This window comes from Aquarana catesbeiana, linkage group LG03 (genome assembly GCF_042186555.1).
Source record: "Aquarana catesbeiana isolate 2022-GZ linkage group LG03, ASM4218655v1, whole genome shotgun sequence".
Classification (NCBI taxonomy): Eukaryota; Metazoa; Chordata; class Amphibia; order Anura; family Ranidae; genus Aquarana; species Aquarana catesbeiana.
Genome location: NC_133326.1, coordinates 217,750,661 through 217,775,471, shown reverse-complemented (window position 1 = coordinate 217,775,471; position 24,811 = coordinate 217,750,661). Strand labels below are relative to the sequence as shown.

General features: G+C 42.2%; 1 protein-coding gene across 1 annotated transcript in view; it reads right to left on the bottom strand.

Moving 5' to 3' along the window:
* Positions 1-24,811, bottom strand: part of POT1 (protection of telomeres 1) — a 144,148-nt gene that overhangs the window by 42,783 nt on the left and 76,554 nt on the right. The window contains exons 7-9 of the mRNA XM_073619764.1: positions 18,370-18,440; positions 16,354-16,410; positions 8,385-8,541 (exon numbers count right to left, since the gene is read on the bottom strand). Of these exons, the coding sequence (XP_073475865.1) occupies positions 8,385-8,541; positions 16,354-16,410; positions 18,370-18,440 (285 nt within the window). The remainder of the gene's footprint in view (positions 1-8,384; positions 8,542-16,353; positions 16,411-18,369; positions 18,441-24,811) is intronic.

Here is a 24,811-nt window from a genome sequence, read left to right as displayed (position 1 = left end):
CTTTAGATCTAGAATGGGTCTGACGTCTCCATTCGGTTTTGGTACCTTAAAGAGGTTTGAATAAAACCCCAAACCTTGCTCTTCTGTGAGGATTTGTATGATCACCCCCTGAGCCAGTGATCGGTCTAGTGCCCGAAACAGAGATCGCCTTTTCCCTGGATCTTTGGGAACGTTTGACCTCAGAAAACGAGACAGTAGAAAGTCCCAAAATTCTGGTTTGTACCCTAGAGACATTGTGGAGATGACACATCTGTCCTGAATTTCCTCTTGCCAGACTTCTGGGTATTACAGAAGTCTTCCCCCCACTCTTGTGGGGGGGGGGGGGGCGCTTCATTATGAGGCTTTAGAATTCTGCTTTGCAGGTTTCCGCCCCAGGACCTGGGCCTGACCATGAGGCTTTTCTCTAGAGTCTGACAGCGGAGGCCGTCGCCATTGCCTAGAGGCGGATGCCCCTGGCGCAGGAGAAAGAGTCAGTTTAAATGAAGGGTGTTTATTACTTCTCTTAACTGGCAAAAGAGTACTTTTCCCACTTGAAATCGTTTGGATGTATTTGTCCAAATCATCCCCAAATAGCCGATGATCCCCATGAAAAGGAAAACCTTTTCATGGTGCTTCGGCTGACCAATTTTTTAACCACAGGATTCTATGCATGAGTACTAGCACAAGGCGGGACGCCTGGTGAATGGAATCTTTAATGGCGTCTATGGCAAAACATAATGCTCTTGGTAGTTCAGCCAAATCCCGAGCTTGCTGTACAGGAACCTCTTTAAGGGCCTGTCTAAACTGGTCCTTTAGGGATTGACAGATGCCTATTGCAGCGACTGCAGGCTGCCTATTGCTGCACCTGCTAAAGAAAAAGAGGATTTTAACAGGAATTCCAACTTTTTATCTGTTGGATCCTCAAGCATTTGAGAATTGTCTACTGGACAAGTTAGGCTTTTATTCACACTGGAAATCACAGCGTCAACTGATGGTACATTCCATTTTTTGGTGAATTTCTCCCTCCATGGGATAGAGAACTGAGAATCTCTTTGGAGGGAGAAAATGATTATCCGGGTGATCCCATTCAGCATAAACAAGCTGTTCTAGTAATGCATGGACAGGAAACGCATGCAAAGGCTGTGTAGGTTTTAAGGAACCCAAGGAAGAAACTCTGTTAGGGGTAGCTTGAAAGTGGAACGAACCATCTCCGTAAGGGACTGTACCAGCAATTTCTCAGATTGCGAGGCTCAAAAAGGTTCATCCACTGTTGTTTCCCCTGTAGAGGAGTAATCGGTTTGTCTTTCTTCCTGATCGCCTGAGGGTAACACCTCATCCTCTACCCACTGTCCCCTTGGCAAAGGGTCTAAGGTGGGGGAGGGGGATCTATCATGCTTCCTATCCTTTTGGATGGAGGATGCAATTAAAGCCGCTAATCTTTCCTCTAGGCCCAGCAGGGCGGAGGAAAAGGCATCTTCAGTCACGTATACAGGGGCTGAGATGTGAGAAGCAGCTGCACCACCAATTTGTTCCAATGACTCACCCGGGCTTGCCATATCTGGTATTTCAGGCGAGGATGACAGTGTGGAGGCACGACTGGAGTTCCTAGCGCCTGGGGGTGAAATCTTTGGTACCTTTTTTGGTCTTTGTGGTGTCTTTTTTGGCAGGCATAGTCCTAAGCACAAAAAGCAGAGGCACTATTTAAAACGCACTAATTGTTGAACATAGTCTGACAGTGTAATGCTGCTATATAAGTTCAGGCTAGCGCTGGGAAAAATGTTCTTTCCATATTAGGAATGCCCATTTGCAGCCCTTACATGCCCACTGCTCCTGTGTCCCGAGTGTAGCCAGGCTTGCTTCTTCTCGCTATACAGCCGAGGAGAGACGGCTCCGGTTACTGTCTTATCCCTGCGCTTGCGCTGTGCGTCCTTGTGGACGCTACGTCCTACACACACGGCGCGGCGTGTAGGCCCCCCCTCTGTCAACCCGCCCGTTGGAAATTTCAAAAAACGTTCCCGCGCGCTCGCGGGTGGCCTTCGGGTCTGCACACCCATCACCAGGGGAAGTAGTTGGGGAGAGGCAGCCTAATGACGCCAAGCAGGAGAAAAAACTCTGGAGCCGAAAACCAGGACCTCCACACCCCCACGGGGGGGGGGATGGTTTGTAGGGGGTAACAACGATTGTTGATTCCCTAACCCTCTTGGTAAGAGATGGTAGATCTCTTACTTCAAGAGGACAAGAGGAATACCCACTGTGCAAGCTGCTGTGGCCACACACAGACTGATACTGAGCTGAAGTGAAGACAACAGATTAAGGTATGTGCATATACTCCCTCTAGTGGAGAAGGCATGACAACATTTTTCCCTAAAGAAGAAAACCAAAGGTGGACATTTATAGTTCCTAGGCTTCTTCCCTTACCTTATCCCTGCCACAGGATTCTGCTGAATTAAAAGACAGATCCAACCTTCACCCATCATGGCGGGCTGCGTTAGCAAACCTCTCCCTTGGACCTGTAATAGCACCCCTCCAGGAAAAACATTAGGTAATGTAAGCATGACCAAAGCCCTGGGTCCCGGGGTCCAGCCCTGCAAGGAGAAGCGTTACAGGCAAAACTTTGTGCTTCGTATGAGGCCCGGGTACCATCCACCGTGGCCTCAGTGGCACTTTGGATGGATCCGGTCTGTGGAGGCTGTTTAAATCCAGCAAGGATCCCTCCTGGAGCTCCTCAGAGCACATCTTCACTCGTGACCAACACCTTAGACACTGGCGAAAAAACTGAGGTACTCCTGGTAAGAGGAGGGGTTATATAGGGAGTGAACTTCCTGTATTGGGTATACCAGTGTCCATCACCTGAAGGTGCCTATATACCCACATAGTGATTACCATGGTGTACGATAAAGAAACATGATTAAGTACTTGGTGGCAAAACCCTTGTTGGCAATCACAGAGGTCAGACGTTTTCCTTGTAGTTGGCCACCAGGTTTGCACACATCCCAGGAGGGATTTTGTCTGACTCTTCTTTGCAGATCCTCTCCAAGTCATTAAGGTTTTGAGGCTGATGTTTGGTAACTAGAACCTTCAGCTCCCGCCACGTATTTTCTATGGGATTAAGGTCTGGAAACTGGCTAGGCCATTTCAGGACCTTAATGTGCTTCTTCTTAAGTGACTCCTTTGTTGCCTTGGCTGTGTGTTTTGGGTCATTGTCATGCTGGAATATCCATCCATGACCCATTTTCAAAGCCCTGGCTGAGGGAAGGAGGTTCTGACCCAAGATTTGACGGTACTTGGCTCCGTCCATCGGCCCCTTTGACGCAGTGAAGCGGTTCTGTCCCCTTAGCAGAAAAACAACCCCAAAGCATAATGTTTCCACCTCTATGTTTGACAGTGGGGATGGTGTTCTGGTCATAGGCAGCATTGCTCCTCCTCCAAACACAGTGAGTTAAGTTGATGCCAAAGAGCTTGATTTTGGTCTCATCTGCCCACAACACTTTCACCCAGTTCTCCTCTGAATCATTCAGATGTTCATTGGTAAACTTCAGACAGGCCTGTGCATGTGCTTTCTTGAGCAGGGGGACCTTGCGGGCGCTGCAGGATTTCAGTCCTTCACAGCGTAGTGCGTTACCAATTGTTTTCTTGGTGACTATGGTTCCAGCTGCCTTTGACAAAATTCTCTTGTGTAGTCCTGGGCTCCTCACCATTAACATGATCATTCAAACTCCATGAGGTGAGATCTTGCATGGAGCTCAGACTGAGAAAGAATGACAGTTATTTTGTGTCTCTTCCATTTGCGAATAATTGCACCAACTGTTGCCACCCTCTCACCAAGCCGCTTGGCGTTGGTCTTGTAGCCCATTCCAGCCTTGTGAAGATCTACAATCTTGTCCTTGACATCCTTGGACAGCTCGTTAGTCTTAGTCATGGTGGAGGTATTGGAATCTGATTGATTGCTTCTGTGAACAGGTGTCTATTATACAAGTAACAAGCTGAGATTAGGAGCACTCCCTTTAAGCCTAGGGTCACACTGAATGCGGGTTTGAAATTGTGTGAGTTCAGCTGAACTCGCACAATTTCAAACTGGCAATTTAGTCCGACTTCAGAGGAGATTTGAGAGACATCTGTGCGGGTTCATGCACAGCTGTCTTCTAATATCGCTCTTGAGGTCTCCAAAAGTAGTGCAGAAACTACTTTTGGGAATCAGCGCGGCGCCGCAATGTCGGCGTTGCACCGTATCGGATGGTGCCGTTGCCGGCAATAGGCTCAGATTTGGCACGCATCAAATCGCATGTCAAATCTGCCCGGTGTGAACGAGGGCTAAGAGAGTGATTCTAATCGTAGCTTGTATAGAAAACACTTGGGAGCCAGAAATCTTGCTGATTGATAAGGAATCAAATACTTATTTCATTCATTAAAATACAAATCAATTTATAACTTTTTTGAGATACGTTTTTTGAATATTTTTGTTGTTATTCTGTCTCTTACTGTTAAAATAAACCTACCATTAAAATTATCGACTGATCATTTCTTTGTCAGTGGACAAACGTACAAAATCAGCAGGGGAATGAAATACTTTTTTCCCTCACTGTACATCTAGTGGACTTGGATCCAAAATAGAACTGCTTGTATGTCTACCTTACATTTCTTCTCATAATGAAGGCAAAGCGTATAGTGCCTTGAAAAAGTATTCATACCCCTTAACATTTTCCATATTTGTGAAGTGGAAGGAAAATGACAAATGGTTTTCAAAATTTTTTACAAATAAATAACTGAAAAGTGTGGCGTGTATTTGTGTTCAGCCCCCTTTACCCTGATACTCCTAACTAAAATTTAGTATCAACCAATTACCTTCAGAAGTCACCTAATTAGTAAATCTAGTCAATCTGTGTGTAATTTAATCTCAGCATGAAGGCAGCTGTTCTGTGAAGCCCTCAGAGGTTTGTTAGAGAACCTTAGTGAACAAACAGCAACATAAAGTTCAAAGGAAAACACCAGACAGGTCAGGGATAAAGTTGTGGAAAAGTTTAAAAGCAGGGTTAGGTTATAAAAAAATATCACAAGCTTCTATCATCTCATGGAGCACTGTTCAATCCACCATCCAAACATGGAAAGAGCATGGCACAACTGCAAACCTACCAATTCATAGCCATCCACCAAAACTGACAGGCCGGGCAAGGAGAGCATTAATCAGAGAAGTAGCCAAGAGGCCCATGGTAACCCTAGAGGAGTTGCAGAGATCCCCTGCTCAGGTGGGAGAATCTGTCCACAGGACAACTATTAGTCGTGTACTCCACAAATCTGGCCTTTATGGAAGAGTGGCAAAAAGAAAGCCATCGTTGAAAGAAATCCATAAGAAGTCCCGTTTACAGTTTGTGAGAAGCCATGCGGGGGGGGGGGGGGGGCACAGAAAATGTGGAAAAAGGTGCTCGGGTCAGATTAGACCAAACTTGAACTTTTTGGCCTAAAAGCAAAACGCTATGTGTAGCAGAAATCTAACACTACATCACCCTGAACACCCCCCCCCCCACCGTGAAACATAGTGGCGGCAGCACCATGTTGTGTGGATGCTTTTCTTCAGCAGGGACAGGGAAGTTGGTCAGAGTTGATAGGAAGATGGATGGAGCCAAATACAGGGCAATCTTAGAAGAAAACTGGAGTCTGCAAAAGACTTGAGACTGGGGCAGAGGTTTACCTTCCAGCAGGACAATGGCCCTAAACATACAGCCAGAGCTACAATGGAATGGTTTAGATCAAAGCATATTCATGTGTTAGAATGACCCAGTAAAAGTCCAGACCTAAATCCAATTGAGAATCTGTGGCAATACTTGAAAAATTGCTGTTCACAGACGCTCTCCACCCAATCTGACAGAGCTTGAGCTATTTTGCAAAGAAGACTGGGCAAAAATGTCACTCTAGATGTGCAAAGCTGGTAGAGACATCCCCAAAAAGACTTGCACCTGTAATTGCAGCGAAAGGTGGTTTTAAAAATTATTGACTCAGGAGGGCTGAATCCAAATGCATGCCACACTTTTTAAATATTTATTTGTAAAAAATGTTTAAAACCATTTATTATTTTCCTTCTACTTCACAATTATGTGCCACTTTGTGTTGGTCTATCAAATAAAATACATTTATGTTTTTGGTTGTAACATGACAAAATGTGGACAATTTCAAGGGGTATGAATCATTTTTCAAGGCACTGTATCATTCAACATGAATTACCAGAAGCAATCTTGCACAAGGTAAATCAGTGTGAACCCTTCTCCTGATTTCCTTCAACTGTAGGTTTTAGATTTCTGCATGCAATTAGTGTGGCGGTTCCCGAAGGTATCAATCACCAAATACAGCAAGGGAACATAGTCATATATGTCATATCCCGGACACATCTCTGCTACATAGTTACATAGTAGGTGCGGTTGAAAAAAGACACAAGTCCAACCTATGTGTGTGATTATATGTCAGTATTACATTGTATATCCCTGTATGTTGTGGTCGTTCAGGTGCTTATCTAATAGTTTTTTGAAACTATCGATGCCCCCCGCTGAGACCACTGTCTGTGGAAGGGAATTCCACATCCTTGCCGCTCTTACAGTAAATCTATGTGGTTTAAGGTTAAACTTCTTTTCTTCTAATTTTAATGAGTGGCCATGTGTCTTGTTAAACTCCCTTCTGTGAAAACATTTTATCCCTATTATGGGATCACCAGTACAGTATTTGTAAATTGAAATCAGATCCCCTCTCAAGCGTCTTTTCTCCAGAGAGAATAAGTTCAGTGCTCGCAACCTTTCCTCATAACGAATATCCTGCAGACCCTTTATTAGCTTTGTTGCCCTTCTTTGTACTCGCTTCATTTCCAGTACATCCTTCCTGAGGACTGGTGCCCAGAACTGGACAGCATACTCTAGGTGCAGCCGGACCAGAGTCTTGTAGAGCAGGAGAATTATTGTTTTATCTCTGGAGTTGATCCCCTTTTTAATGCATACCAATATTCTATTTGCTTTGTTAGCAGCAGCTTGACACTGCATGCTATTGCTGAGCCTATTATCTACTAGGACCCCTAGGTCCTTTTCCATCCTAGGTTCTCCCCCCAGTGAGTAGATTGCATTCATATTTTTGCCAACCAAATGCATTATTTTACATTTTTCTACATTAAACCTCATCTGCCATGTAGTTGCCCACCCCATTAATTTGTTCAGATCTTTTTGCATGGTTTCTTAAAAACTAAACAGCAGATTTTATTAGCAGATTTTATAGAGAGGTGCAAAGCAAAACTGTGTAACCACATCAGTTTCACAACCATAGCAGCTAGAGCAGCTGATAGGTAAATTCAGCAGATCTTTGCGTTCTCTTCAGTTTGACAGCATACACATGTAGATATCGGCTTAGACAACTGTGTCCCAGTATTCACACATCAAAGCTAAGACTCGCCATAGATGAGTTTGCGTTTTTTGCTTGACCAGCAGGTTTAATGGAAAAAAATGACCCGATTCCCCCATCCAAACATTCAAGGTCTATGGGAGAATCCTCCCCGCCTATGTCTATGTGTTCTGACAACAGGGAGACTTTCCCACTATCAAAATACTCTTATCACCACTGCAGTCTATAGTCTGCAGTGCAGATGGAGCTGAAATTTTCCAACAGGGTGGTTTCAATGTGGTTGAATAAAACTCTACCGAAAAGGAAAAAAAAATAGGAAATGTACGGTAGACATACAAGCAAGCAGCTTGCATTTGGACCCAGGTAGATAGTATATGTCAGCCATGCAGGATCAATGTGATTTTAAATGTGTTTTGATGTTTGCAATTACATAATAAATGTTTTGTTGCTTTTGTATATGGTGATAATCTGACTACTTCCCAGTTTGGTTATCATAATGAGATTTTAATGTCAGCTGGGAACTACTAATATAATAATTGAAGAATCTCAACATTCACTCCCCTCACTGCTTGTATATGTATTCAATTTAAACTGATCAGTCTTTTTCTATCTGGCAATACAGGTACAAACAGAGAGCAAAAAAAGATTTATTTGCAGGAAATTGTGTAGCTATTGTGCTATCATGGTCTCATTTATTTTCATAGGCTAATGTCAAAATCATTTATTCATATATTTGTAGCTATAAGATTTACTTTGTTTCTTTTGCATTCAGTAGCAACTGAAAGCCTTTGTTCATAGTTCATGATGTGATGTAGATAGAGAAATGTATTATTTGTTAAAAAATGCAGCCTAGAAGCAAAATCCTAAAACATTCACACAAGAAGAAAAAGACAGAGTGAATCACCATGGATACAAAATTATAGCGTGAATAGATTTATTTATGATTTGTTTCAAAGAGGTAATACCTCCTAAATTTGCATCCCAATCTTTGAAGATACTTTGTATGTAGGTCAGAATGTATGAAATATACTTACAATGTACTGCATTTAGTGCAGTGAAGCTTAACAGACTGATAGAGGTGCTGAGGTTGAAAACTTCTCAGTCTCACTTTGACACGAAATTTCTGAGGAGGTTTAGTTTTAACAACCGTGCTGAGAGGAGTTGTAAGCCATTCTTGACGAGTTGGATGTACTGCAAAAACAATATCAAATGTATCCTGTGATGACATAAGTCAGAGTCAAGACTCTGTTGTGTTGACATTCTGTAGTCATATACTAGCAATCACTAAATCCCAGTAGCCAGAAAGGGAAAAAAAGAACTTTCTTGGGCAACAAAAATAGGCCGACCCTTGTCTTTAACCACTTGAACCCCTGGGACCTTTTACTTATAAAACCCTTGAGCCCCAGAGCATTCCGGCGAAAGCAAATTTGACATAATCAGTTCAGCCCCAGATATGTAACCCCAAAATATTGATAGAGATTAACAATAATATATATAATTAACCGTCAGGGGAACAAAAAAAATGATATATATTATATGTGTGAGATATAATGTGATGTAATATAACAAAATGGTAAAACTCAAAGTGGTGGTTTAGTATTTACTTTAGGACAGCTTTATTCCCCTTTACAGAAAAACCATAATCAGTTTGAAAATCTGTTAGTATAACATTCAGATAAGATAGAATCAGGTTTGGCAAGAATACAAGTTAGCATGATAATGTTTTTTTTTTTTTTTAAACAGGCTTGCTATTGGTAAGAAATCCTGAATGACATTGCATTTGCTTATGTGAGTATCTGACACAGTAAATGCAAATATCATTCTTATCAAGCAACTTCATTGGGAAGTCAGGATCTGCAACGGGAGATAGATAGATAGATAGATAGATAGATAGATAGATAGATAGATAGATAGATAGATAGATAGATAGATAGATAGATAGATAGATAGATAGATAGATAGATAGATAGATAGATAGATAGATACACACACAGTGGGTATAGAAAATAATCACCCCCCCCTTAAAATAATCACATTTTGTTGCTTTGCAGCCTGAAATGAAGACAGACACGGGTTCTGTTTTATCCAGTCGTATTTACTTATATGCAACTTAAAACATCCAAGTGAAAGCTATAACACCAACAAATCAGAAACAAAAATGTAAAGAATTCAAAAACAGAATCACTGATTGGAAAGAGGATCATCCCCCTTCCTAAAAATGATTTGCACACAGCAAAAATGACCACACAACCGTTAAAGGAGAAAAATAGGATTTTTATAACAGTTTACCTGTAAAATCCTTTTCTTGGAGTACATCATGGGACACAGAGCCACAGTAATAACTGTATGGGGTTATATGGCACCTTCAGGTGGTGGACACTGGCACACCCTAAACAGGAAGTTCAATTCCCCATATAACCCCTCCCCTTACCGGGAGTACCTCAGTTTCGTAGCAAAGCAATACATGTGTAACCAGAAAGAGGGGAGGGACCTTTGGGTTCCGTGATGTACCCCAAGAAAAGGATTTTGCAGGTAAGCTGTTATAAAAATCCTATTTTCTTTATCATACATCACAGGACACAGAGCCACAGTAATTACTGTATGGGATGTCCCAGAGCAATGCCACATGAGGGGAGGGGACACAAACAAAAGTAGGGTGCAATCAGATCTGAGGACCTATACTGCTGCGATAGCCTCATGCCTTCTTACATCCACCTGATAGAATCTGGTGAATGTATGGACTGAACACCAGGTTGCGGCTTTGCAGATTTGAGCCATGGAGGCTTGGTGATGCACTGCCCACGAAGCACTAACAGTCCTGGTGGAGTGCGCTTTGACCTGAAAAGGTGGAACCTTCTTCTTCAAGCCATAAGCTTGAATAATTACCTGCCAAATCCATTTGGTAATAGTGGATTTCTATGCTGCTAGAATCTTCAGGCAACACGAACAAAACATCTGTTTTTCGAATCTGAGCAGTCCCCTTTAAATAGATCTTAACGGCTCTCACTACATCCAAAGAGTGTAGTGACCTTTCTTCCTTAGAATAGGGTTCTGGAAAAAATGAAGGTAAAACAATATCCTGGTTTAGGCAATACCACTCTATCCTTGTGAACAATTAAATATGGCTTTTTACAAGAAAGAGCCGGCAACTCCAATACCCTTCTTGCAGAAGAAATGGCTACCAGAAAAACTAGCTTCCTTGTCAAACGGACCAAATGAATATGTCGTATTGGCTCAAAAGGCTGTTTCTGTAATGCAGACAGAATTAAATTCAAGTCCCAAGGGTTCAGGGGTGCCCTAAGCGGTGGATTAAGCCATGTTACCCACTGTAGAAGGCTTCGGATCAAAGAATGCGAAGCAAGCGGATGCTGAAACGATACTGATAAGCCAGAGACCTGGCCCTTGATAGTACTCAAGGCCAGTTCATTTCTAGCCTCATTTGCAGAAAGGCAAGAATTCTACGTATGACATAGTTCCTAAGATGCCAACCCCTAGATTCACACCAAGAAACATATGCCTACCAGACTCTATAATAAATGATTCTGGCTTCCTTGCATTAATCAAGGTAGGTATCACTGAGCCTGAAAGCCCACGATTCCTTGGAATGTGGGTTTCAATAGCCAAACCGTTAAATTTAGCATTTGTAAAGTAGGATGGAACACTGGTCCCTGCGATAGCAGGTCTGGACGTGGTGGTAGGGGCCATGGGGCCCCCCAAACAGCTTTTCACCGTGAAAAGGAAAACCAGCCAGGAGCTTCTTCCATGTCGTTTCGGCTGATCAACCCTTTAACCATAAGATTCTACGCATATGTACCAACCCAAGCGTAAGGCAAGAGGTTTGAAGAATAGAATCTCTGACTGCGTCAATTGCAAGGCACAAAGCTGCTGGTAGCTCAGTTAATTCCTGGGCCTTCTGTTCAGGGAGCACCTGTTTCAAGTGGTCTCTCAAGGATTGACATACCCCAATTGCCGCCACTGCAGGCGAGCCACTGAACCTGCCAAGGAGAAAATGTTTTTTAACAGGAATTCCAATTTTTTATCAGTTGGATCCCTAGGCATTTGCGCATTGTCAACCGGACAAGTCAAACTTTTATTCACAGAGGATACAGCAGTGTCAATTCCTGGTATACTCCACATCTTAGTGAATTTTTCCTCTATAGGATAAAGTGTTGAAAACTTCTTAGGAGGAAAAAAGTGCTTATGTGGGTGATTCCACTCAAAATACATAAGCTTTTCTAGTAATGAATGGACAGGAAAGGCACGCAAGGCTTGCGGGGGCTTTAGTGAACCCAAACAGGAAGTGGGCTCTTCAACTGACTCCGTTAAGGGTAGCTTAAATGTGGCGCGGACCATTTCAGTAAGATAATGCACCAGCAACTTCTCAGAGTGTGAAGCTGAAGAAGATCCTTCCCCACTTGATTCCTCGGAAGAGGAATCATCAGCCTGTTCACGGTCCCCTGAGGGGGATTCATCTTCCCTCTCCCACAGTTCCTCCTTTTGGGGATCCTGGGTGGCAGAAGGGGACCTAATGCGTTTTCTTCCACTCTGTGAAGATGTGATTAAAGCCACTAATCTTTCCTCTAAGCCACTCATAGCTGAGAAAAAAACCTGTTCAGTTATACAGACAGGGGCTGAAGTGTCGGAAGCATTTGCAGCCCCTGATGACTCACTCTGACCAGCCTCCTTAGTACAGGATGGTGTTGCAGAAGGAGGGTCTTTAGGATCTGAGGGCAACCCCTTTGTGCCCTTGGCCTTTGCGGCATTTGAACCACCTCCAGTGGTCATAGTGCAGAGCACAAATGCAGAGGTACCACCAAAAAAATGCACCCACTGCTGAGCAATAGTCCAGAAACTGCCGCTGCTATTAAGCTCAGCCTGATGCTTAAAGTAAATGTGTCTGGGAATGCCTGTGTCACTCACATGCCACCCATCCGCTCTGTGTCCCTCCTAGCTGTATGCACCTAAAAAAAGGTGCATTTTATAGCTATGCAGCCCTTGTTGTGGATGCTAATTTGCGCCAATGCCGCTAAGCCCCACCCCCTTCCTCTGACCACCCATCGGCGCCCCCCCAATCTATTTTAAAATAGAGCGGGCTCCAATCCTGACCGGACCACATGGAGGAGGGCTGGGGGAGGAGGAGAGGAGGAGAGCTGCCCATTGGAACCACTGTAATGACGGCGGGAGTAGCGCAGCATACCGCCGTCTGATGCCATGCTCCCACTGCCTGGAGGAAGCTACCCAGGTGGGGGGATATTCCTAGGAGGAGAAAACCCCCCCTTCCCATGACTTTATCTGGAGCCTGGGCCGGAGGAAGCGTGCAGCTTGTACACAGAGGCAAGACTGACAAGCATGGAAAGGTACATGCTCTTGACAGGACACGGTGGTGACTATAGGCATAGCAACATTTACTTTAAAAGGAGAAAACTAACAAGAATTAGAAAAATTCCTTAGGAATCTCTCTTACCTTATCCAGCTGCAGGGTTCTGTGGTGACAGACCCAATCTTCGCCTCTCACGGTGGGCTCCGTTTAAAAAACCGTCAGGGACTGGGGCCCCCGTTTTAATCAGGGGATCCACAGCCCTGGACCTGTAAAAAGCACCTTGCCAGGAATATGGCTGAAAAAAACAAATACTGGATCCCGGGGTCCAGCGCTCTAAAAAGAGAAGCATTACAGGCAAAACCTTGTTTCTTCGGACACGAGGCCCGGGTACCATTCAATTCGGCCTAGAAAAGACACTTTGAATGGATCCGGTTGCATGGCTTACCCCAGCAAGGAATATTCCAGCGGAGCTCAGCACAGCACATCTTTACCCGTTACTCTCGGTAAGGGGAGGGGTTATATAGGGAATTGAACTTTCTGTTTAGGGTGTGCCAGTGTCCACCACCTGAAGGTGCCATATAACCCCATACAGTTATTACTGTGGCTCTGTGTCCCGTGATGTATGATAAAGAAAGGTGAATGTCCTTGCATGGCTTAGTCAGAACCCAGACTTAAACCACATTGAAAATCTGTGGAATGAGTTGAAGACTGCAGTCCACAAACAGTCACCATCAAATTTAACTGAACGTGAGCAGTTCTGCAAAGAAGAGTGGGCAAATATTGCAAAGTCTAGATGTGTAAAGTTAGTGGAGACATATCCCAACAGACTAAAGGCTGTAATTAAAGCAAAAGGTGGTCCAACAAAATACTGACATAAGGAGAGGGGGGATGATCCTTTTTCCAACTCAATAATTCTGTTTGTTGTATTGTTTTATTTTATTCTGACATGTTGGTGTTACATTTTTCACTTGGATGTTGTACTAGTAAATACAGCTGGATAAAAAAAAATTGTGTCTGTCTTCACTTCAGGCTGAAAGGCAACAAAATCTGATTATTTTAAAGAGGGTGATTCTTTTCTATATCCATATATATATATATATATATATATATATACACACGGTCGTAATTTCCGACAAGGTCCTATCACACATTTTCCCTCGGAAAATCTGACCGTGTGTACGGGACATAAGGGTTAAATACAGAGTTGATACACTGTACATACAGTGGAGCATTTTTAAATACCAAATTATTCGTATTTTTGATATTTAGCAAACAGCAGAGCCAATGGTCACTTTATTACTTTTTTGTACATCAGTTAAAATGACTCACTCTCGTCAAAATTTTTTTTTTTTTTCGGTGGGATAAGCAACACCAGCACTGGTCTTCCAATCACTGGAAACATGTTATAGGAATCAACTACCAATTACAAGCGCACAGTCACAATAGATGCTGTGCCATGATGTCTAGGGGACAAATTTAAAGCAGACCTTCACTCGGATCTTAGATATTGCATAATCCTATGCCCCCGCCCCATTTTCTTTTACACATTTTTTTTTTTTTTTGAGCAGCAAGGGCCTTTTCCGAGAGGTATTTTCTCCCATTTCCTTATTCCTAGGTAAGGATGACAGTCCGTTGGTCTGTCCCTATGTCCCTATCCTCCCCAATACCCCTCCTGCCCACTTCCAACCTTTTAGGACAGTGGTTCTCAACCTCAGTCCTCAAGTACCCCCAACAAGCGATGTTTGCAGGTTTTCCTTTATCCTGCACAGGTACTTAAAATCAGAGTCAATAGCTTGGTATTTTGGATAGCTATTTTATCTAAGGCTACTTTCACACTGAGGCGGTTTTCTGGCATTTTAGCGCTAGAAATAGCCTCTAAATAATGCCTGAAAACCACCTCCCATTCATTTAGTGTGACTTTTCACATTGGGGCAGGGGTTAAAAGTGCCCCTCTAGCAGCCAAAAAGCGCAGCTAAAGTGCCGCAAAATGAGTGGCACCTTAGCACTAACGCTCGGCAGCCCAGTGTGAAAGTAGCCTAAGAGAAATTCTCAAAACATGGTCTGTTGGAGGTACTTGAGGACTGAGGTTGAGAGGCACTGTTCTAGGATACACATCACACAACCCAGGGGGCTACAGGCCCAGTCTCCATGCATCCTTCGATCTGGTGCATGTGCAGCAGGGAGCTACCGACTGTGGGTGATAAGTAAATCAAAGCTGGCTCCCAAATCAAATCTTAACAGGTTCATGGTCATGAGTTTAGGTTTACAGAAAACAGTGTAATAATTCTTGGCGTTTTAAATATATTTTATTAAAAAGTCAGCAGCTATAGTATTTGTAGCTACTTTTTTTTTTGTTTAGATGGAGACACCCTATCAGGTTCTGGAGGGATTGTGGACAAATAGGAAACCTATTACACATGCTCTGGCAATGCCCAAACGTTAGAAGCCTATGGAACCAAATATTCCAACTAATCTCCTCTCTAACGGTAGTATTAACCCTCCAGCGCCGGTTCTGGCGATCCTACACTTAGGTATAGAGAAATTCCCACCTAGGTCAGCAGTGACCCACATCCTCTTAGAAACACGAACAATGATACTATGCAACTGGAAAAACAAAACTTCCATTAATCTAAAAGACGTCTTGAGAGCAGTCCATAGGAACTACACATTCAAACGCCTCATAGCCATTAATTCTATGCAATGCCATATATTTGACAAACAATGGTCCATATGGCCCAAAAAGCATTAACAAACTAACAAACAGCGATGCTTCCTTGACTCATAATTGTATGCACTGCTCAGTTTAATTTTTCTGATTAGCTTTTATTAAGTTGCTACAAGAAGAGCACAAAGTAGTATTTGAATGTATTTGATGTATATTGAAATATCTAACACAATTTGTATTATGTTTTCTGTTTTCTATGAAATATTCAATAAAAACTATTGAATCAAAAAGATTGTACTCTTAGGTCACTGCAATACTTCTAGTATTTTTGTGCTATTTCAAGGCCCTGACGAAGCGGGGTTTCCGCGAAATGCGTAGGCCACACTTTTTTGATCCATCGTACCAGGATTAGCACACCCTGGACCTAATTAACAGTAACTGTATCTGTGTAACTATTATATGCTTTTAAACATATGCTAAATAAAGTTTAAATACATTTGTTTTAAATCAGTGGTATATATTCTCGTTTAGACCCTACGTAGGTGCACACAAAGTCCCAACCCATTCTACCTTTACTCTTGATTATACTTTCTATTTGGGATGGCACCTATGTAGGGCTATAATTACTTCACATCTCCACCCCACCCCTATGCAGAATGTGGGGAAGGTTTTGTTCCAAGGAGCAAAACTTAGTGAAGACAGAAAAATTTAGGTAACAAAAAGAGCAGGCTCCTTGAGCCTTTCTAAAATCATTTAAATAGACTGCCTAGGCAAAACTGAAATAAAACAGTGGATACATCTATTTCTATGGAGTCACTTACTCAATTTAAAATATATCTATGACGGATCAGATTTATTTTTTTCTTGTCAATTTTATTACTTTGCTTAATCTGAAATCTACATTTATATGAGCCTTACCACAAGAGAGCTTTGAGCAGCTCATTTCAGATAACTACATAACCTGCTGTGTTGTAGGCTTTTCTCACTGTGATCTTCAAATCCATTAATGGTTTTATACCTGTCACAGAAAGCTGCTGGCATCTCTCCAGAGCATCAAAGGGTGGCGACTTCTGGCCTGTATACAGGATAAAAGAGCAAGGGAAAAAAAGAAAATATCTTAACATAATGTATGACTGCATCTCACCCAGAAGTTCTGTACTCAATTGTGACCACCGAGAACAACAATGCATACACTCAAAGATACAAATTTTATATAGGTGGTAAAAACATGTAAATGTTGTACAGGAAAAAAAAATAATCTGACATTTATCAGATTTACATGTATTACACGAAGTGAAAAGAACCAATTTATTTTTGCAGTGGCAAAAATAGTGAAGCTGAGATATACTTGTTTGAGGAGATTATCTACTGCAATTTAGTTTTTTCTTTAAAGTGGATCAGACACATGCAGATCTTCCCACGGATTACAAGATTTGTTACATTGTATACAATGTGTGCCCAGTCTAAGGCTGGCCGCAATGGTGCAAATCATGTATGGGCAGGTTTAATGTATGATCAAGTTGGATACAACCAGCCTGTCAGATCCACTTGTGATTATTGCTAGCAGCTGCTACAGCCGCTAGCAATAATCATGGTCTTCTCCAGGTGGGGACAACTTCCCCTGCGTGCCCCTGTACCGGGAGCAGACAACTGCTTGGCAGGAGGGATTCCCCCTTCAGCACTGTCGGTATTGATGGGGGAATTGTGCAACCCGTGGCTGCAGAAAAGAAATTAGCACCATCCATGGCCCGCTTTAGACTGCTTCCTTTTCACAGGGAAAGTGAAATTGAACACTAAGGCAGGCCATAGATGGTGCAAATTTCTATCCTATAGACATCAATATAGACAGAGCTGACAGGGGAATCCCTCCTGCCGAGCAATTGTGCCGAACTGGCCGAGATTCAAACCGTCTATGGCCGGCCTTAGTTGTAAAGATATTAAAGTGAGCCTGAAGCTCCTTGAGATCTGTGTTTCAGAATTCTCGTCCTCTGTCACACCCTAGAGGGAACCTTTCATAAAAAACAAAAAAAAAAAAAAAACAGGTGACATCACCAACATGCAATAAACTCACAAGCCCTGGGCAGGGTGCAAAGTTTCCGAGCAAGGTAATTGCCACAGTGTCCATTTCCACTGATATGCAATAAAGTTCACTGAAACACTGGGTTAACAAAGGTGTGCAGCTGTTCTCCTGTATGGAAAGTAGACTAGAGGCAGGACATAACCAGTCCTAAAGATTGGCTGCCACATATCACTGGTTGAGTGTTTGGAACTATTCATAAGACATGCATGCAAAACCTACCACAATATTATTTGGTGACTAAGCTGTAGCGGCCAAAGGAACATTGAATTAATGGCCAGCATAAGCAAAGCAAGTGTCATTTTTATTATAAACTGTTTAACAGAAAACCTAAGAAGTAAAAGTGAACATTGGACACTATAGAAAATATTCACCTCTAGTGGTTTTTGTTTTCTGTTACATAATATTACCTGTGCACTCCCATCAACATATTTATGCTGGCATATCGTTTAGGCGTACAGCATGTGCAGTAACTAAAATCTTGGGTTATACTTATTATAAGTTCAAAAAGATCTAGTTATAAATACCAGAAAATTGTATTTGTTTTTATTTTATCACACTTTGCCTTATAGCACTGCTAAATGATTATGTGCTCCCTCCACTTCGATTGTGTCTATAATAAGAATATTTTCCAATCCTGTATCTGACAAATCTTCCACTCTATAGCTGCCATTAGGTAAAAGGAATCATATTAGCTGTTGTGTATTACAAACAGTACTTCTTAGCTCTGCTATAATTCCAAATATTCATATTCTTTAGATAGGGATACTTTTAATTATAGATAGGTTTAAAAGCATTATTTGCAATACACAATACTAGACAATACCGCTAAATTTGTACCCTTTTTATATTAGCTTGAAATAGAAAGTTGTGATGAAGTGCAAAAACGTATATGACAAGTAGACAGAATTGTACGACAAGCATTAAAACCTAAAAAAAAAAAAAAAAAATTCTTACTTAATCGATTATCTGAACTCAAATCCACTGAACATTTAGGTTCTTCATTTAGGTTCACAGTATTTAGGACTCTGAAAAATACAAAGGTACTCTTGTTAGGTTACTTTTGACACAGGTTGGTACTATCGCAAAACAAAAAAAAAAAAAAAAACACACACAGGATTTTGACCTTTGATTAAGAACTGAATCATGGCCTACGTAGGAAATTAATTCGTAAAACCATACCAAAAATAATAATTTTCCAGCCTTTTAAATTTACAAAAATATATACCGGTAATTTGCAGAAATTTGTTACATACGACATGTTGTTTGAAGAGGATGCATTAACTTTTATCCACTAAATGAGTGTACAATAATTGAAAAAGGTTTCTTCCCTACTTTATTAATGTAAAAAAAATAAAAATAAAAATAAGCCTTGTGTCATATAAATATATAGAGAAGCAGCCAATGAGATCCATTGAATATGGAATCTTACTATAAGAACTTCAGCAGTAAACAATTTTGGAGCAAGGCTAGATGAAAAAGAGGGCAGTAAATACGGAATTGTTACGACCAATGAAATCCTACATGGGGTAAATGGGATATTATTAGCTTTACTCAAAGAGCAAAAATGGGGATGACACATGTTAGACTGGGAACTGCTTTTAAGCATCTATTAGGCATTCCACAATGGGGAAACTAGGAAGAAAAGTAAGCACTAGGACGGAGGAGAAACAGCAAAAACTGACATTTCTTAACCTTGTAGGTTAATAAGTGCCTAAGAAAAGACGGGCTTGAGGAGATTTAAACACCACAAGTGCAATTATCCTAAATGACTCCACTGAAAAAAGGAGTGGGAGAGGAAAAGGGGGTAGTTTACCCAAAAGAAGGCTCCAGTAAACATAAGAAAACCAATGTTTTAGGGTGTGGGATCCTAAATAATCCAGGAATATGTACATTGAGGTACAGAAAACCCAGAAGAAAAGGAAAAGCAGATGCCTGGTTGTAGAAGCTGAAGGTTAAAGCTTGAGTACTCAAACTGAGAGGAAGAAACGCTCAAGAGATCCAACAGGATGAGAAAACAATAACACCCTGGTAAAAATTAAGGTGTACCTTCAAACAGAAGATTAATGGTTTTGAGATGTGTAGTTTGAGTGGGAAGCAGACTTATTGCCTACAAGGTAATACAGCTGAAGTGGATGAAATCTGGGGTTCTTTGAACCCATTTAAAGATCCCCTGCAATAAAGTAGGTGCAAGGCAAGGTCCAGCAGGAATCAGGATCAGGAATGCCACTGTCAAGTGTGTGACACCCTCCCTCAAGGGGTAAGTGAATAAGACCTTCTTTAAATGTATCCTTAACATCCCAAGCACAAAGCCAATATGCTTTACACATATTGGCCGACATCACTGCCATGCAACAAACTTGGATGCTTCTAAGAGGGCATCGCAACTAAAGTAGTGCCCAACACATTTCATCTGCTTGTTGAAGAACACAGGGATTCTGCCTTGTGTTGTAGGGTTCCCCTTTAAAGGATAGGATCGAATCCATTGTGACATGGTTTCACAAATCAAAGTCACCACCAACAGAGGAAAAAGTGTTATTTCAGTTAAGTCAAACTGAGACCTAAATAGGGAGTCCAACTGTCTATCAATGAAATCTCCAAAGGTAGAGATGCCATCAACCTATGTCTGTTTACGTGGAGAACTGGAGTGTTCACAGAAAGAAGGCACCAATTTTTAATACAAACTCTATCAAAGGGAGAAAATGTAATCAACATCATCTGGAGGAAGCCATGATTGCATGGGTTTTTCCCATGTTTCAAGTACTGAGTGCATGAGGAAGGTCTTTGCAGCAGCTCAAGCTCTAAAAGACCCTATACCTGGTATAATAGGTTGATCTTTTAGATCCCTTAAAGAGCCAGAGTGTGCTGCATCAATCAGATTGGGAACAAGGACATATCTGTTCAAATACAGTGTTATTAAAGGATCGTCGGGCGCTCTAAGAGATAAAAGCCCAGGAAGGTCAGAGGTAGACTTTACAAGAGAACATTTAGAGCTTCTACAAGCATACTACCCATTAATTGTACACAGACTGACAGAATTCAGAAGTGGAGATAAGATGCCTGGAAAACAAAGAACAGGGGTCTGGCAGCAGAGCTATAGAAGCTAATGATGAGGACAACTGTACAGAAATAGGGGTCCCTGGATCCAAGTTACAAGCCTTGATTCCTCCTGGGGATCCAGGTGAATCGTCACCAGAAACAATAGTAGGAGTACAGCACCTGTTGTAGCAGCACTAAGGTCATCTAAGTGTCATTTGAAAGACAAGTTGCACCGCATATTGGTAAGGCCCAAAGTGAAGAATGGCCTCACGTACTCACAAACGCAAGCAGTTGGTAATCATGAAGGTCAGAGTTGTCACAGTAGGCAGGCAGTGAAACATTATATGCTTAGAAGAAGCAGTAGCAGCAATAGGACGGTGCTGCTTCCTCAGCTGAAGGGTGGGAAAGAAGCGTGGGATTATATCAGCTCCGAGTTCCTTCAGGCAAGACTGTTACCTAAAAAAGGCATGACATTTCAAAAGTTCAAAACTGTGAGATAACTACTCTTACTGCAGCCTGACTGGTCACACTCATTAAGGTGGAGAGAAACCCATTGATTTAACCGTTTCCTGAAACCTTTACAATCAAGGCATGCGATGAATAACCATCACAGTTGCATGTGCACTCAACCGAACCATCATGCCATCGAATGGCTAGTGCCATAACTGATCACATGTGCAGCACCATGGCAACTGCAAATTGAACAGAGGCTAACATGGTAGATTTCTTGGCTGTAAAAGATAAGATGTGAAATGAGTTGTGATAGACTGGGCCATGGCAAAAGACTGCACCTGGTACGATCAGGCTCGAAGACAAGTTGCTATAGCAGTAGCGAGACTACCACCAGAAAGCAGTCACCCTGGTGAATGACGCGAGCTCACCTGAGGTGCAAAATCCAAGGACAAACCGGTGTTCACCAGAGCTCCTGGTGGTGGAGATGTATTTGGCTGCGTGCTAGTATCAGTTCACGGACCTCAGGATTGCCCCACCAGGAGGTGAGCAAGCCAGGGTCCAGAAATAGATAAGCAAGTAAGGATCAAACAGAAGTGTAGTCGGTAAAACAAGCCAAAGGTCGGTAACGAGTAGATGCAAGTTGGGATCGGGCAGAAGCGTATTTGTGGAACAAGCCAAGAGTCGATAACGAGTGGTAGCGCAATATTGATGGCAGCAGGGAATATGAGAGCGAGATACAGGAAGTGCAGAGACATGACTTAAATCAGGAAGTTCATAGGAGGAGCAGAGTTCAGCATTAGTTAAGGCACAAGGCAGGGTTGTCCAATGGATCAGACAGGGCGCTGTCCAGCATCTCAGGTAACTCAGCAAAAAGAGTAATTGCCGGACGCAGCAGAGGTTCAAGTCCCAGGTTCAAGTCCAGGTCCTGAGAGTACCACAGCTCTAAAAATAGAGGTTACTGATACAATACATGAAGCATAGAAGTTCCATAAATAAGTTTCATAAAGCAGAGTCCATTGCCAAAAAATCACATAACAGGCTTTGTTAACCACATCAGGAGACTAATTTAACGCATAAAATAGCAGAGTTTACGCCACACCAGAGGCTGTGCCATGGCTCTAGATAGAGCCTTGCGGCTAACTAAGACAATGCACTAAGGTCTGTAAAGTGCCATAATGCAGAGCCCAGTATACGAAGGTTACATTTCAGGCTAGCCCTGAAATTGCATAACACTATTGCTGAGAATCCGGATAACTGCTGTATAGAGATTAATTTAAACAGCATAATAAACATGTTGATTAATGTGAAAAAAACATCTGGGGCGTATGGAGCATGTTGCTAGAAAATACGTTTTTCTCAGCAGAGCTGGCTGGAGGCAGGTTATACAGGGGGCAGATTAATGTTTGTTAGATCCTTTTCACACTGGGGCGTTTTTCAGTCTCTAAAGGGCTAAACATAGCTCCTGTAAAGCGCCTGAAAAAAGCCTCCCCTGCAGCCCCAGTGTGAAAGCCCGAGTGCTTTCACACTGGGGCTCTGCGCTGGCAGGATGTTAAAAAAAGTCCTGTAAGCAGCATCTTTGGGGTGGTGAAGGAGGGGTGTATACACCCCTCCTTAACCGCCCCTGCCCATTGAAATGAATGGGCACCGCTGGCGAAGAGCCTGCAAAGTGCTACATGGGCGCATTTAACCCTTTGGCCTCTAGCGGGGGATAAAATGAGCCAGATTTGGCCAAGGAGATCATTTTATTGTTGTCTATAGAACTGTAGGGCAATTTGGTGATTCACAGTAAAATAAAAACGTTTAAGGTCACATAATTTTGAAGGCAGATCATTCTTTATCTACCAATGAAGATAATATAATTTTATTATAGATACATTATATAAAAAAAAAAAAATTAATTCATTCAGTAGTTTGTTCACTCCAACGGGGACAAATTAAGTACTATACAGTATTTTGTCCAATAGTTAGCAATCCATAAGGACTATATATGGTGTCAATTTATGTTTAACCACATGCCGACCAGCTTCCGCAGTTGTACTGCGGCAGAATGGCACAGCTGGGCGACATGACGTTATGTAACGTCTTTTTGCCCTGAGGCCACAAGGGGGCGCACACGCTCCCCCCGCTCGCCCCCCGAGCCCATGCGAGTGCCCAGCGGTCTCAAACACCGCCAGGCTCCCATGATCGCCGCTGAGACAAGGAGAACCCGGAACACAGTTTCCGGTTCTCTGAGGGGAGAAGTGACAGATTGTCTGTTCCTACAGAGTATGAACAGTGATCTGTTATCTTCCCTGCACAGTCCCAACCCCGCTTCAGTTAGAACACAAACTAGGACACACTTAACCTCTTTACTGCCCCCTAGTGTTAAGCCCTTCACTGCTAGTGACATTTTTACAGTAATCAATACATTTTTAATTGCACTGATCGCTGTATTAATGCCAATGGTCCCAATAATGTGTCAAAATTGTCTGACGTGTCCGCCATAATGTCACAGTCACGATAAAAATCACAGATCGCCGCCATTACTAGTAAAAAAAAAAAAAATTAACCACTTGAGCCACGGACCATTATGCTGCCTAAGGACCAGAGGTCTTTTTCCAATTTGGCACTGCGTCGCTTTAACTTTTAATTGCGCGGTCATGCAATGCTGTACCCAAACGAAATTTGCGTCCTTTTCTTCCCACAAATAGAGCTTTCTTTTGATGGTATTTGATCACCTCTGCAGTTTTTATTTTTTGCGCTACAAACGGAAAAAGACCGAAAATTTTGAAAAAAAATGATATTTTCTACTTTTTGTTATAAAAAAAATCCAATAAACTCAATTTTAGTCATACATTTAGGCCAAAATGTATTCGGCCACATGTCTTTGGTAAAAAAAATGTCAATAAGCGTATATTTATTGGTTTGCGCAAAAGTTATAGCGTCTACAAACTAGGGTACATTTTCTGGAATTTACACAGCTTTTAGTTTATGACTGCCTATGTCATTTCTTGAGGTGCTAAAATGGCAGGGCAGTACAAAACCCCCACAAATGACCAAATTTTGGAAAGTAGACACCCCAAGGAAATTGCTGATAGGCATGTTGAACCCATTGAATATTTATTTTTTTTGTCCCAAGTGATTGAATAATGACAAAAAAAAAAAAAAATATTTACAAAAAGTTATCACTAGATGATATATTGCTCACACAGGCCATGGGCCTATGTGGAATTGCACCCCAAAATACATTCAGCTGCTTCTCCTGAGTACGGGGATACCACATGTGTGGGACTTTTTGGGAGCCTAGCCGCGTACGGGGCCCCGAAAACCAATCACCGCCTTCAGCGTTTTTAAGGGCGTGAATTTTTGATTTTACTCTTCACTGCCTATCACCGTTTCGGAGGCCATGGAATGCCCAGGTGGCACAAAACCCCCCCAAATGACCCCATTTTGGAAAGTAGACACCCCAAGCTATTTGCTGAGAGGCATGGTGAGTATTTTGCAGCTCTCATTTGTTTTTGAAAATGAAGAAAGACAAGAAAAAACATTTTTTTTTTTTCTTTTTTCAAATTTCAAAACTTTGTGACAAAAAGTGAGGTCTGCAAAATACTCACTATACCTCTCAGCAAATAGCTTGGGGTGTCTACTTTCCAAAATGGGGTCATTTGGGGGGGGGTTTTGTGCCACCTGGGCATTCCATGGCCTCCGAAACTGTGATAGGCAGTGAAGAGTGAAATCAAAAATTCACGCCCTTAGAAAGCCTGAAGGCGGTGCTTGGTTTTTGGGGTCCCGTACGCGGCTAGGCTCCCAAAAAGTCTCACACATGTGGTATTCCCGTACTCAGGAGAAGCAGCAGAATGTATTTTGGGGTGTAATTTCACATATTCCCATGGCATGTTTGAGCAATATATCATTTAGTGACAACTTT